Genomic DNA, 14423 nt, shown 5'->3' with positions numbered 1-14423 from the left:
TGCATATTACTTTCTGGTCCAGTATGCTAACAGGTGGTGATAGGTTCCCACGTCAGAGGTCTTGGGTTGTTCTTAAAAGAATGTAATATAAAAGTTTGCATAACATGCACAGTCTTTCTACACCATGTCTTTTTTTTTTAAATATATTTCTGGTTTTATGCTGTTTGTCTTCCCTTTTTTCCTAACGTGTCTCTGGTATCGTTTCCTGCCATAATGGTCTCTTGTGGCAGATTCTACCGTAACTGGATCCATTAACCACTTGCCCACAAAATAAGAAATTTTTCTTGTCCTTTTTTCAGTGAGGTAATATTTTCAAGATTGAAAATATGGTATTTGGTCTTCTAAAACAGCACATCATTTAAAAATACACCGAGTATATCAAAATATTTTTAAAGAATAAAGTTCTATTTCTTTGACATATCTGACAGACATAACTCCCATTTTAAAAATCCCTTTCATTATCCCTGTTGCTGTCGTCAGTGAATTTCTGTCAGATGACCTGACAATAGACTCAGCCATTATGGATCTTTGGTAGTTATCGTGTGGAAGCAGGCTTTATAATTTTTGGGTGTCAACAGATAGAGTTGAAATAGATTAACAGCGAAAAAACTATTTCGTTCACGAGAGAAGCCCACAATTATTTTTAAAAAATGCTATCGTCAGTCTGTCAGTCAAATGCACCTGACGATAGCAAAATTCAAGCCCTCACCACGCACATGTTGACTGACGCAAAGAGGAAATTCTACTGCGCATGATTTTTGTGACAGCAGACATTTACTTCCGGGCAAGACTTGGAGTTCTGACAGCTAGATTTCATCAAATAAATCAAGGTAAGATTTTCAGTCAGCTATCCTGATGATAGAAATTTTTGACGATAGAAACATTGAGAATATATTTGTGCATTCATATTTAAATTTTTCTGGAGGAAAACTATCGTAAGTTGAGATAAATCAGAGCCACTTGCGACCCTTTCAGCCGACAGGCCATTTCAATGTGTTATTTCCCCGCGAAAGTGACACAGTCGTGTCTATCGTCACTGTTCTGACAATTATTGTTGATATTTCAATTTTGAAAATAAATTTTATCTTTATTTCAATATTTTATTATTTGGTTCTAGTGATGAGGTATTTAAATATTATTACTAAATTTGTCAGATTAATAATGTAAGAAACAGTTTTGTTGCTATTGTCATCTAGAGTGTCTGTCAGAATATGATGGTAGACGTTCGTTTGTCTGTCAGATTTTGATGATAGAAACCGATGTGTTTCTATTGTCATTTAGCATGTCTGTCATGTCAGGCTTTTATTAATTAGTTACCAGGACTACTGTCCTAAAATTTACTGTGAATGTCCAAGACCCCAAATGCTACTAGAAAAACTTAATAGAATGATCAAAATAATCAATTCAGCAATTTAAGGAGATGGGACTTAACTGGCCTCTGTTATGGTAGAATCCATCGGCGTCGCCAGGGGTATTTTACTGGGGCACGTGCCCCAGTATAGATCTGTAGTGCCCCAGTAAAAAAAATCCAGTGACGAAACGCTCTGAATTTTAAACTTGGGAATAGCTGCAATTTAATTAATTCATAACGTGGGGTAGGCTAACCGATGCGCGAAGAAGACCATCTACAATGCTTTTACATTGGTAGTTTTGGCTGGCCTCGCGCACACTAAGCAATGTGAAAAAAGTGTGCGCGTGACATGAGTAACATCTTGGTTGCTATGGGGACCGCAGACTCCAGCAGCCCTCAGATGCAATGAAATTCAGAGCAGGGGAAACCATCTCTCCGTGTTTTTCAACTGTTTACAGGTTAGTAGACAGTAATTCCACTGTCATTTTTGTAACACACACACACACACACACACACACACACACACACACAGTGGTGCTTTTAGAGGCTTTTGGATTGTGTTTAGAGATGTTCAATGCTGAAAATGCGTGTGCTTACAAAGATATGTTTGGTGATTTAAAAGGTATCAAGTGTGAATACTGTTGGCCATTAAGTACTCTTGGTTGAGTTTAAAAACTCGGCGGTGTTGTATTGTATGTTAATATGTTCTTTTACAATATTACCAACAGTATAAGTATTACATTGCTATTATCACAAATGTTGCAAATATTCATACTGTTATTATTAAATGATTGACCTGGATTCAGTGTCCTCGTAATCATTTTGAGTTTTACAGCTCTAGTGACTAGTTTTAAGCAGGCCGTTTCTAAATATAAATATCAATATATAAATATATATTACATAAAATATAATATATATTACATAAAATGTAATATATATTATATAAAAAATATAAATATAAATATAGTGCAAAATTTTTAGCTCGCGCGCTTCGCGCGCTCGCATACATTTCCTGTGCCCCTTTTGTGCCCCAGTATGGTCTTGGGTCTAGTGACGCCCCTGGTAGAATCTGCCTTGTAACAAAAAAATGTGTAAGAGGGAGGGAATGAGAGCATGAGCATGAGAGCTAGAAAGAACAGGAACACAGGAATAGTCTGGTATATTGTTTAGTGTGATTGTTTTCTGGCACCTTGGCGTCATGGTTAGTGTGCCGCCTGAGACTCTGGAGTCAAATTTTTTTTTTCAATTATTCATTTCTTATCTAGTTAAATAATAAGTATAACAATTATTATAAGTTTATTTAACAATTTACAGGAACTTGCTGTGACTGATTTGCAGCGTTGTAAATGCTGTTCTGTTTGTCATGTTGTGAACTATGAATTAATATTATGTTAATCCAGAATATAGTGAACACATACAAGCCGCTCTAGAATGATTGGCACCCATGGTAAAAAGGTTCTGAAAATCCTACATTGTACCTTTCACTGAAGTAAATATATAATTGGATAACTAGGACTTTTTAAATAAAATCCCTTCATTAGTTGTGTCAGCAAAGTACTTCTGAGGCTATAGTAGCTAAAACCTTTACCAAAACTGGACAGTTGAAGATTGTAAAAACATCTCCTGGTTGTTTCAGTACATTAGAAGCTCTTGGCCTGTATGTTCACAATGAGCATGTGTACCTCATAAAGTGGATGGTGTGGAGTACTGCTGAAAGTGATTTAAGCCAATATTCCTGTCCCTATTAAAATGGCCAGTGAGTGTATAATGTAGCACAACTGCTCTTTATTCTATCTGTGGTAGTATAAACTCATTAATATTTGAATACCTTTTTTATCAGTTTTTAAGGAAGTAAAATTTAAAACCAGGAATTTTAGTGATGGTCTTTGCCAGGCCAAAAAATTCCAGCGTGTATCTTAAGACCTGCTGGTACGAGGTGTGTGTGTGTGTGTGTGTGTGTGTATAAGAGGCTGGGTGGGTGTTTATACTAGAATCCCAACATCCCCTCCTCCTGGCACTGAGTTGTAGTGAAGTGGGTAAAGGGTCAGACTCTGTGAAAGACCCTAGAGTCTGCAAAAGACATTTATAAAACCCATATTACGTGTGCTTTGTTTAACCTATATATGCAAAAGTAATTGGTGAGAGTTTGATGTGAACAGTGTCATGTATCGTGAAAATGAAGACACTAGGTGGATAATTTACAGTGGATTTCTTTAACATCTATTATGGTATTACTGTGACTGTAGAACACTTTATTTATTTTTATTTATTTATTTATTTATTTATTAATTAATTATGTGATAAGTCTGCCTTTTGACAGCAGTTTGTTACCTGACTTTTATCCTCCTCTTTTAGTGCTGTACTGTTTGTCTTGTGGTGTGTGAGCTGATAGCTGGATGAGACTTATCTCCTTTCTACTCTTCCTCCTACTGCTTGTTGATGCACTTCTCCCTGGATTCTGTTTTTGTGTGTCTGTGTGACCATTTGTGTGTTTTTAGCCCTTAACTTTTTCATTGGAGTATTTTTAAATATATGAGGAGCTAATAATACTTTGATTCTGCACTGACTGCAAATAAATGATTCAGGGACAGATCCGAGCCTGCATTTGAGAGCCTCAGTGTTTAACCTCTGCATTGGTATGTGCTTATTTGCAGTAAGTGTGGCACACTACCTCCAGAGAGCTGCTTCTTCAGCCTTATCTGCAGCACAGGATCCTTCATGGGTGAGTATGTGTTTTATCATGCAGGACATCATGTGGAGGTCATTTACAAATATTATGTCTCATTTTACCCTTATCACAGTTAGGATTTTATTTAATTTAGCCCTTAAAGACATGGACAGGCCACATGCAAAAAAAGTATTTTATTTTTGCAATAAATGGGGCATCTTGTACTTTATATTTAGGACTTTTCTTAATACCAAAAATGAAAAGCAATATCTGAACGTACGTGTGTGTGTTTGTTAGTGTACTGTATGACTATGGGAGGGTGAGGCCTACTCAGTCATACTAAAGGAATTAATCAGACACCTGAAAATCAGACACCCAATATGAATACAACTATTTATTTATTATTTTTTTAAATTAGCTTACGTACACAAGTCTTCGCATCCATGTTAGCACTTCATGGTACCTCCTGGATATAAACAAGGGGAAATAATTCAGGCACATTTGCGTTTGTCATTTAAACTACATATGAAGCAAAAATTTTGGATATATTTAAATAAATATACTGTTGAAATGTACAACTGCAGAGTTTGAAACGACAATAATTAAAAACTGATGCTTTTATGAGGCAAAGAAGTTTCATGGGGTTACTAAATAATTGTCTGTTTGGAATAGGGATGTTAACTGATGACCGTTTGACCGGTGGTTGACCGAATCAATGTCACCCGGTTAATTTTTTTTTTTTTTTGGTTGTCGGTTAAAAAAAAAAAAATCAATCGTTTTGAAGCTGCCGATTTTGGAGCAGAGAACTTGGGATTCTGTGTTGTAAACGCTTGGGGCATGCCATGCGGTGTAAGGACGACAGCTGACAAATCAGAAACACCCATTCAGTCATGTCCCGCCCCAGTTGAAAACAGCTGCCACTCTGCGAGGGAAAAGTGTAGGCACAGGCTTTTTAGCTTACAAATGACTATTGTTTTTTTTTTTTTTAATTATTATTAGAAGGCACATCGAGTTTAGTCCTGCCTTGGCCAGTGCATTCTGAAAGTATGTTTCGGTCTGTAGCCAACAATGCATGTTATTGCAGATCATATCTCTCCACACAAACTAAAGGCGCAGATGCCGACTTTTTCACGGCTGAATCGTGCAGATCCGATTTATAATTTTTTTAAAATTTTTTTTTTAGGGGGGGCGTTGGAGTGTCTGAATAATTTCATCAGAGTAAATTCTGTATTAAAATTACTAAATAAGCAAATGCCGTTGAAATTATTCAGACACTCCAACGCCCCCCCCCCCCCCCCCCCCCAAAAAAAAATCGGATCTGCACGATTCAGCGGTGAAAAAGGCGGCATCCGCCAAAAGGCGCGCCGTTTGTATCCCTGTTAAACTCGTAGGTTAACTGACTTTACCTGGCTAATGAGGCTCGGTGGTCGGTCAAGATTTTTTTTTTTAGTTTTCGCCATCCCTAGTTTGGAACTCGTGGCCAAAACACATCATACAACATCACCGCAACGTCATGTTTGTTGCAAACTTACTATCACCTATTGTGCTTCACTATGGCGGACAGTAAACTTAAAAAAAAAAAAAAGGTCAATCATCATGTTGCTGGAGCACCAAATAATGTGAGTTGTAGGAACACAACTTTTACCCCGATATAAGGATACATCAGTTCCCATCTGATCCGGCTCTGAGACTAAACTGGGTCACATTTGTGCAGCGGCATCGCCCAAACTTTCACAAACCTCTGAGTAAATATACTTCACAATGCTTAGAACATTTCAAAGATAGCTGTTATGAAAGAAGGTACTGATTGTTGGTGGAAAAAAAACTATAGGCCATCCTGCAAAAAGGGTCCATGCAGTACCAACCAGAGACTCCGTCACAATAAAACCACCATATTTCATCCGTGAATGCCAAAAAAGACAAGTTTATACACCAAGATGTTATATTTTCTATCAGTAGCGAGTGAACAATTTGTGTCGCATGATTTTATTATTGTTTGTTTCACGGACCTTCGTTGCAAGTAAGACTACTTTTGTAGAGATGGAATAATGAATAAACATTCAGCCTTGCCTATTTATTATTCGTAATGCAACAAAACTAGGTATTGCTTCGTAAAGAGCCTCAATACCACTAAAGGTAAAATGAAAATTAAAGGCTAGGTTTCATGTTGTATTTCATGCTACAACCCCAATTCCAAAAATGTTGGGACGCTGTGTAAACTGTAAATAAAAACAGAATGCGGTAACTTGCAAATCATGAAAACCCTATAGTTCATTGAAAATAGTACAAAGACAACATAAGTGTTGAAACTGAGAAATTTTATTGTTTTTTTGAAAAATATATGCTCATTTTGAATTTGATGTCAGCAACACATTTCAGAAAAGTTGGGACAGGGGCGTGTTTACTACTGTGTTGTATCACCTCTACTTTTAACAACACTCTGTAAATGTTTGGGAACTGAGGAGACCAATCGCTGTAGATCTGAAAGAGAAATGTTGTCCCGTTCTTTTCTGATGTACAGTTTCAGCTGCTCAACAGTTCGGGGTCTCCTTTGTTGTATTTTGCACTTCATAATGCGCCAAATTTTTTAACTGGGAGACAGGTCTGGACTGCAGCAGGCCAGTTTAGCACCCGTACTCTTTTTTACTACGGAGCCATGCAGTTGTAATATGTGCAGAAAGCAGTTTGTCGTTATCTTGCTGAAAGAAGGAAGGCCTTCCCTGAAAAAGATTTAGTCTGGATGGCAGCATATTGCTCTGAAATGTGTATATATCATTCAGCATTAATGATGCCTTCCCAGATGTACAAGCTACCCATATTATGTGCACTAATGCTCCCTCATACCATCACAGATGCTGCTTTTGAACTGTGCACTGATGATAAGCCGGATGGTCCCTCTCCTCTTTAGCCTGGAGAACGTGGTGTCCGTGATTTCTAAAAATAATTTCTACTTTTGATTCGTCAGACCTTGGGACAGTTTTCCACTTCGCCTCAGTCCATCATAAAAGAGCTCGGGCCCAGAGAAGGGGGCTGTTTTTCTGGATATTGTTTATATCTGGTTTTAACTTGCATTTGTGGATGCAGTAATTAAGTGTTTTCACAGACGATGGTTTTCTGAAGTGTTCCTGAGCCCATACAGTGATTTCCACTACAGACACGTGTCTGCTTTTTAATGCAGTGTCTCCTGAGGGCCAGATCACAGGCGTCCACTGTCAGTGTTCAGCCTTGTCTCTTGCATACAGAGATTTCTCCAGACTCTCTGAATCTTTTAATGATATTATGGACCATAGGTTGTGTTCCACAAATTCTTTGTGGTTTTACATTGAGGAACGTTATTCTTAAATTGTTGCACTGTTTGCCCACGCAGTCTTTCATAGAGCGGTGAACCCCGCCCCATCTTAACTTCTGAGAGACTCCGCCTCTCTGGGATGCTCTTTTTTTTATACCCAATCATCTTACTGACCTGTTGCCAATTAACCAAATTATTATTATTATTTTTACCATTATGCAACTTTTTCAGTCTTTTGTTGCCCGAAACTTGTTGCTGACATTAAATTCAAAATGAGCATATATTTTTTCAAAAAACAACAAAATTTCTCAGTTTCAACATTTGATATGTTGTCTTTGTACTATTTTCAAAGAAATATAGAGTTTCCATGATTTGCAGATTATCTCATTCTGTTTTTATTCATGCTTTACACAGCGTCCCAACTTTTTTGGAATTGGGGTTGTATTATGCTAGTGCTAAAACTCCTGATCATATTACAGTGCAGATCTCCATATAGAGATCAGTCTATCAGTCATGCAGATGGCGCTGCATACAACACACACATTGTTTTGCTTTTCCTTTCCTTCAAGGAATCATTTTCTTCAAATAATGTAGTTTAAAACTTCCCAAGCCTCAACTGCTACCAGTGTTTCATAACATGCTTCTAAAACTGTTTGAGTAAGACCAACAATATCAGCTTGTTCATCCATGTTGTTGTCTTGGTCTTGCTATTTGTTGTCTTGGACATCAGTGTAGGTACATTCAGTCCGTCTCTTTAAGAAACTACATTTCCCATCAGCCAACTTCTGCGTTGACCTACGTCACGCGTGGGCGGGATCATCTACGTCACATCCTCCAGGAAAGCATAAGAAACCCGGGAACTCCTAGCTCCTCTTCTTTTGGCGCCGTGATTCAACACGGACACAAGGAGGAATCGCTCACTCCGCAAGCAAACCCAAAAAGACGTCTTTTCTTTCTTGCAAGAATCAGAGTTTCACGCTTTTCTTTTACCTTTGGCCACGGTAGACTCTAAGATCGCGCGATTTTAAACTCAGCTTGAGTTTACAACCGGTTTATTCATTATCAGTACGTACGACTGCAGCTCAAAGCAGTTAATTAAAAGTTAAGAAGCCACTGGATCCTTTTTAACTCAAAAGCTGTGCACATTGTTTAATCAGAGACTTTCTTTTCATCACGAGTCGGATCAAGAAGTTCTCTGCTCCACGGAATCGATTCACGGAGACCTCCACATCGGCAAAACTCCAAAGTCTCGGAACATCTCTTCATAATCTTGCTAGAGGCAAGATACTGAGTAAGACTTGGCATTTGGGCAAAACCTAGTCTTAGGAATTAGCTTTTATTGAAGTAGTGTGAATTTAAACTTGCGTTTAATTGTTACACTATAGACACGCGGCGTGTTGAATTGATTTTTTTTCTTTTGTTTTAATCTCTCAATTGTTTAATAGATAGGCTGTGCATGCTTCTCTTTATTCCGTACTAACATACTTAATTTCCTTATACATCTTGACCGCATCAAGATTTCAGTGGATTCAGTATTATGAGCTAGTGGGTTAACTACCGGCTAGTCCTTTGTTACTTAGGAACACGTGGTCACAGGCCTCACAAACACCTTAGCTAAACACACGGCTAATTCTTTTGTTCCATTAGCCTCCAGGGCTAACTGTATTGTCTCAAGGGATCACAAGGCCTCCACCACGTGGAGTTAGCTACACAGAGCTAATCTTTTGTTTCCAACACGTGGCGGTCCTTCCCCCCACTCACATACATACCTTTTGTTTTAACTCCACGAGGTAGGGTCCTTGGGCCTTAGCTAGCCACACGGCTAATTCTTTTGTCCACTTAGCAACACAAAGCTAATCTAGGCCTCACCACGTGCTCAAACACACCTCAGTTAGCATCCCACGCTAGCTTCTTTCTTTTGCTAGGCCATAGGCCTAGCCACGTGGTCAACTGCTCCCCCACAAACACACGTGGAGTTAGCTACCAGAGCTAATCCTTTTTTTCTACTTAGATAACATTTCTTTGTCTTAGCTAGCAACCAAGCTAGGCCTCACCAGGCCTGACACACACAAACACATCTTAATTAGCACACAAAGCTAATCTTTTGTTTTCACCACAACACACCCACACTCTCTCTCACACACACACACACACACACACACACACACACACACACACACACTCTTGTATATATTTCAACTGCCATTATTCATTTTTATCTTTATAATAAATTCATTTATTATTGAAACTGTGTGTTTTATTTGTGTTTCAATATCTCTGAAGTCCCCAATCTCCAAAGAATTCTAAAAGGTGCATATGATTTATGTAATATGGTAAGTGATCATAATAGTTTGGAATATACCATAATTTAGCTGTTTGGTAATTTATTATTAAGCACCAAAATTAATGGTATTAATTAATGAGACTGATTCCATGAGTGATTTAATGATATGAGACTGATTCAATGAAAATGATTCACTGAAAACGATTCAAATGAGACTGATTCAATTTTAATTATTAACCTTCAGATTTAATGAGATTGATCACTCAATCAAATGCACCTACATCAGCAAGTGGCTCATTTTCCTATGGAGCATACTGGCTGTTTAAAAACTTCATAGTCTGCTTCATTTGAGCTACCTTGAGCGCTAGAGACTGTTGATTTCATTTCACTCAGAATCGCTAGACATCTTTTTAATTGTTATTAAAAGGCTGATAGCGTACAATCTACAGACTACCATAAACAAAGCTTCATGACACGTAAGCACTTGGCAACCAACGTGATGCCAGCAAAGTGCATCCCGCAATAAAACAGCCCAGTCTTCCGGACGGGCCGGGGTTTTTTTTTTTTTGGTTATAGCTGGGGTTTTCAACAAAAATTTTAAAAGGATTTTCATTTGTTTTTATGTATTTTACAAGTGTTTTATTTGCTTATTGCGCGGTAGATAAAAATGAAGAAAAAAAATTGCTTCATATGCATTTCATTAATATAGTACTTGCATTTTTTCCACTTGTATAGATGAAAGTCTTCCGGATTTACCCGGAAATCCGGATATTTGACAAAGCTCTTGAAAATCTCTGGTTTTCCGAATGGAGAAATGTATTTTTCGGATTTTTCACGTTCCTAGACGCGGCGTAATACTTCGCATCGTTCTTGCATGGGCGCAGTCCTTAAATAGCCCAAACATAGTTCATTGATTAAAGACGGGTGTTCTTTGTTAACGGCGCGCGTGGCGGAGCTCGTTAGGCGCGCGCGCCCGAGGCACACCTTCAGGTGCACGCGCTAAGGCGTGCAGGACTGACAACGTTCTGCGCAAGCGCAACACAATTGCACTAGAAAGCATGTTCAAGCTGCCAGTGTGACAGTGTTTTTAGTTGTGAATTACAAGTATTTCCTCGTGTTAATAATTCACCATGTCAAAACAAGCAAAACTTTCCTCCTTCTTTCGACGTGAAGAGAGGTAAGCAATTTATTATATATTTTTTCCATCAAAGTTGCATTTTGTGGCTTCGGAGCTAAATTTTAGTGTGCCATTTTAGAACACAACATCAAGAAAACGTGGAAGAAACAGCAATAATGGAAGAGCCGGTTTCTAAGCTGCCTAAAACTAGCAATGGCAATTATTTTTTTGTTACATAATGTACTCAGGCTGCCAGTCAGTGTGACGACCCCCCCCCCCCCCCCCCCCAAAAAAAAAAAAAAAAAAAAAATCCTAGCTACGCCCCTGATTTACATGAGAAATTTGGTATTCACTGGTGTGTTTAAATTGACAGACAATACGAACTAATGTAAACAATTTGCTTCAACTCGCATAAATATGAATTGGAAATGTTTAGTTCACTTTAGCTTCTGCAAACGCACAACTCTAAAAGATTGATAAACGAGGCTCAATGTCCCCAACATTGAAACCTGAAAGCTTTAGAAACTCTAACAGACCTTTACTTTTTAACAGTACTGTTTTGGGATTTTGCTGAGTTTACCTTCAGCTGTCTGATTTTTTTTTTTCCAAAGTAATGAACTGTGTAGCCAGGAAAATCACCGCGTTTACTCCTGAAAATTACTCATTAACTAGGGGAATTCAATTTGATATTTTTGACATGTTAATCATTAATGTACATGAAAGAAAAAGGCTTAAGTTATAACGTGTTTTAGTGAAAATAAGTACTAAAATGCACTAGAATGCAGGGTTTTGCGTGTTATGTTATTAAAATATTTTCGGGGCACGGTGCCCCCCCCAAATCTTAGTTTGACTTTCAAAAGTTCAGGATTTTTTTCTTTGCTCCACTTGTGTCTCTACACTTAAAATATATGCTGATAATGTCTTGAGTTGTACTAGTAAATATGAACAAAAAAGTATGTATACATAAACATGTTTAAAAAACAAAATAAAACAATGAAGGTACATTAATTTTGTTGAACTTTGCAGGTTTTTGTGATGTGAAAAAAATTAAACCAAGATGTCATCGTTTTCCAACTTTAAAGCAGATACACAGAGCCTTTATTTTTAAATAAATTTGAGTGGATAGTATCTCCATCCTTGACTCTTGTATGCTGCATAAATGGGAATTTAAAAAAATATATATTTTTGAGAATTAAAATCAACCGCATAGTTGGCATTCGAGCTGCCCTGCTGAGCCAGCCAACCCTGAGTGCGTGACATCACAGCAGGAACCGGTTTTAAGGCTGAGGCCTTTTACAGCTATAGACCAAAGTCATATAAATAAAAATTTATGGTGAAAGTAAGAAATACCGTTACCAACTTGCTCAACTAAGACTGATTTGACTTCATTGATTGCGGGTTGACTCTCATTAAAACAGGATGGGTGTTATAACTTATGCAACATACATGTACATGCATGCATTTTCACTGATAAAACGTAAAAGGCTAATTAAATAATCTGATGAACTGAGACGATCACATTCTGAAGCAAATAATCTTATACCGGTAACTTAAACACAATACAGTTTATATGTATTAATCTAAATGCAGGTAAACAATGAGTGTTGTTTTGTATTCAAAGAAGAGTTAGAGCTTACCCGTCTGTGTTCTCGCTTCTTGAAGGCCGATCTTGTGGCCAATTTGTTTTGAAACAGTCTGACTTTCAGTTGTTTGTTCAGTTCTCCGTTCATTTGCTTCTTCCACATAAGGGCAAGATGGCAGCAATATCCAGCACAGAAATAAGACGGCTGGTCCACTCATTCTCTATTTTCTCCATACTGAGTACTCCGCCATTACTGCTCGGCTCAGCCAATTACTAAAACCCGGGACAGAACGGGATGTCACCGGTTTTTGCAACAACCACGGGGAGGTCACTGCCTGAGTGATATGTCCCGTCCTGGGTTTTACCAACAACCCTTGGCTCACTCCAGGAGAACTGGTACAACTGAACTTACTTTCCTTTAAAAAATAAATACTTTCCTTTTCTTGTTTTCTTTTCCTTTAATTGTTGGTACTGCACCCTCTTTCAATACGGGCTTATAGCCAATGCTCCTCAACAGATCAGAGGTTTCGTACGAGTCTTCAGTAAAATGAGCAGAGGAGAGACCACTTCGTAGGCGCCCAATGTGCCCGTCAACTTCTCGCAAAACACGTCCAAATCTTTGCAGTTTGAACATTCTTGGGCCATGAAAGCAACATAAATCCACCTTCTGTCGTGTTGCTGCACCTGCCAGCAACACATCTACGTGGCATGGTGATAAATTGGCTCAAAATGGAGGATCGGCGTTGCAGTCAGCTCTGTATTTTAGTGTAGCGGAAATGGCGAAGAGACCGATAGACTTCCTGCTGTGACGTTACGGACGTCAAGGTTATTCACTCAGACTGCTACCTATATGAATCACTTTAATCGTAAAAATTACTATTAGATTTATTGTTAACGCTTAACTATTCCTGTGCCATTCTTGAGGTCTCAAGGCATTTATAAACGAAAGTGAGGCCATGGTTCTGCGTATATGCTTTAACATGGTACAGCAACCAACAAAATTCAAGTGAAAAACAAATAGAAATGTTTTGGGGGAAAAAAGCAAACTGTAAATTTTTACTTAACCTGGTTGCATAAATGTGCACACCCCTTAACTAATACCTCATTAAAGCACCTTTCATTCGTAATACACCACTCAATATTTTGGGTAAAAGTCTACCAACTTGGCACATCTTGATCTGGCAATTTTATTCCACTCTTACTTGCAAAAAATGCTCCAGATCTATCAAATTATGAGAGGATTTCAAGTGCACAGCCCTCTTCAGGTCATTCCACAGGTTTTCACTAGGACTTAGATCTGTGCTCTGACTGGGCCATTTCAAAATGTTGATCTTCCTTCTGAAGCAATTCCTTTGTTGACTCAGATTTATGCTTTGGGTTGTTGTCATGCTGGAATGTGAATCTTGTTTCAGCTGTCTAACTGAGGCCTGCAGGTTTTGTGCCAAAATAGATTGGTATTTAGTAGTGATCCTTGGGGTGTTTTTTTTTTTTTTCTTTTGATGTGTGTGAAAGGGCTTCTGTCTAGCCATCCTACCACATAGCCCAGACGTGTGAAGAATACAAGAGATTGTTCTCACATGTAGGGAGTGACCAGTACTTGCCCAAATATTCCTGAAGCTCTTTTACTGTTGCCGTCAGTCTCTTGGGAGCCTGCCTGATAAGTTTCTTCTTCTTATCTTTTCATTGATTTTGGAAAGACATTGTTCTTGGAAATGTCACTGTAGTGTCCCATTTTTCTCCACTTGATGAAGGCCTTCAGTGTTCCATGGTACATTTATATACAGTGGGGCAAAAAAATATTTAGTCAGCCACCAATTGTGCAAGTTCTCCCACTTAAAAAGATTAGAGAGGCCTGTAATTTTCATCATAGGTACACTTCAACTATGAGAGACAGAATGGGGGGAAAGAATCCAGGAAATCACATTGTAGGATTTTTAATGAATTAATTGGTAAATTCCTTGGTAAAATAAGTATTTGGTCACCTACAAACAAGCAAGATTTCTGGCTCTCTCAGACCTGTGACAAGTTCTTTTAAGAGGCTCCTCTGTCCTCCACTCGTTACCTGTATTAATGGCACCTGTTTGAACTCGTTATCAGTATAAAAGACACCTGTCCACAACCTCAAACAGTCA

At 38.3% G+C, this 14423-nt stretch overlaps 1 protein-coding gene across 2 annotated transcripts in view; it reads left to right on the top strand.

Annotated features, from left to right (window-relative positions):
• zgc:154058 (Transmembrane protein 150A-like) overlaps positions 1 to 14423 on the top strand; it is a 58628-nt gene that overhangs the window by 14100 nt on the left and 30105 nt on the right. For both annotated transcript variants that reach the window (XM_060925763.1, XM_060925762.1), the window contains one exon: positions 4006 to 4073. In XM_060925763.1, the coding sequence (XP_060781746.1) occupies positions 4006 to 4073 (68 nt within the window). The remainder of the gene's footprint in view (positions 1 to 4005; positions 4074 to 14423) is intronic.

The sequence above is a fragment of the Neoarius graeffei genome, chromosome 7, assembly GCF_027579695.1.
Source record: "Neoarius graeffei isolate fNeoGra1 chromosome 7, fNeoGra1.pri, whole genome shotgun sequence".
Taxonomy (NCBI): Eukaryota; Metazoa; Chordata; class Actinopteri; order Siluriformes; family Ariidae; genus Neoarius; species Neoarius graeffei.
This window is presented reverse-complemented; position numbering and strand designations above follow the sequence as displayed.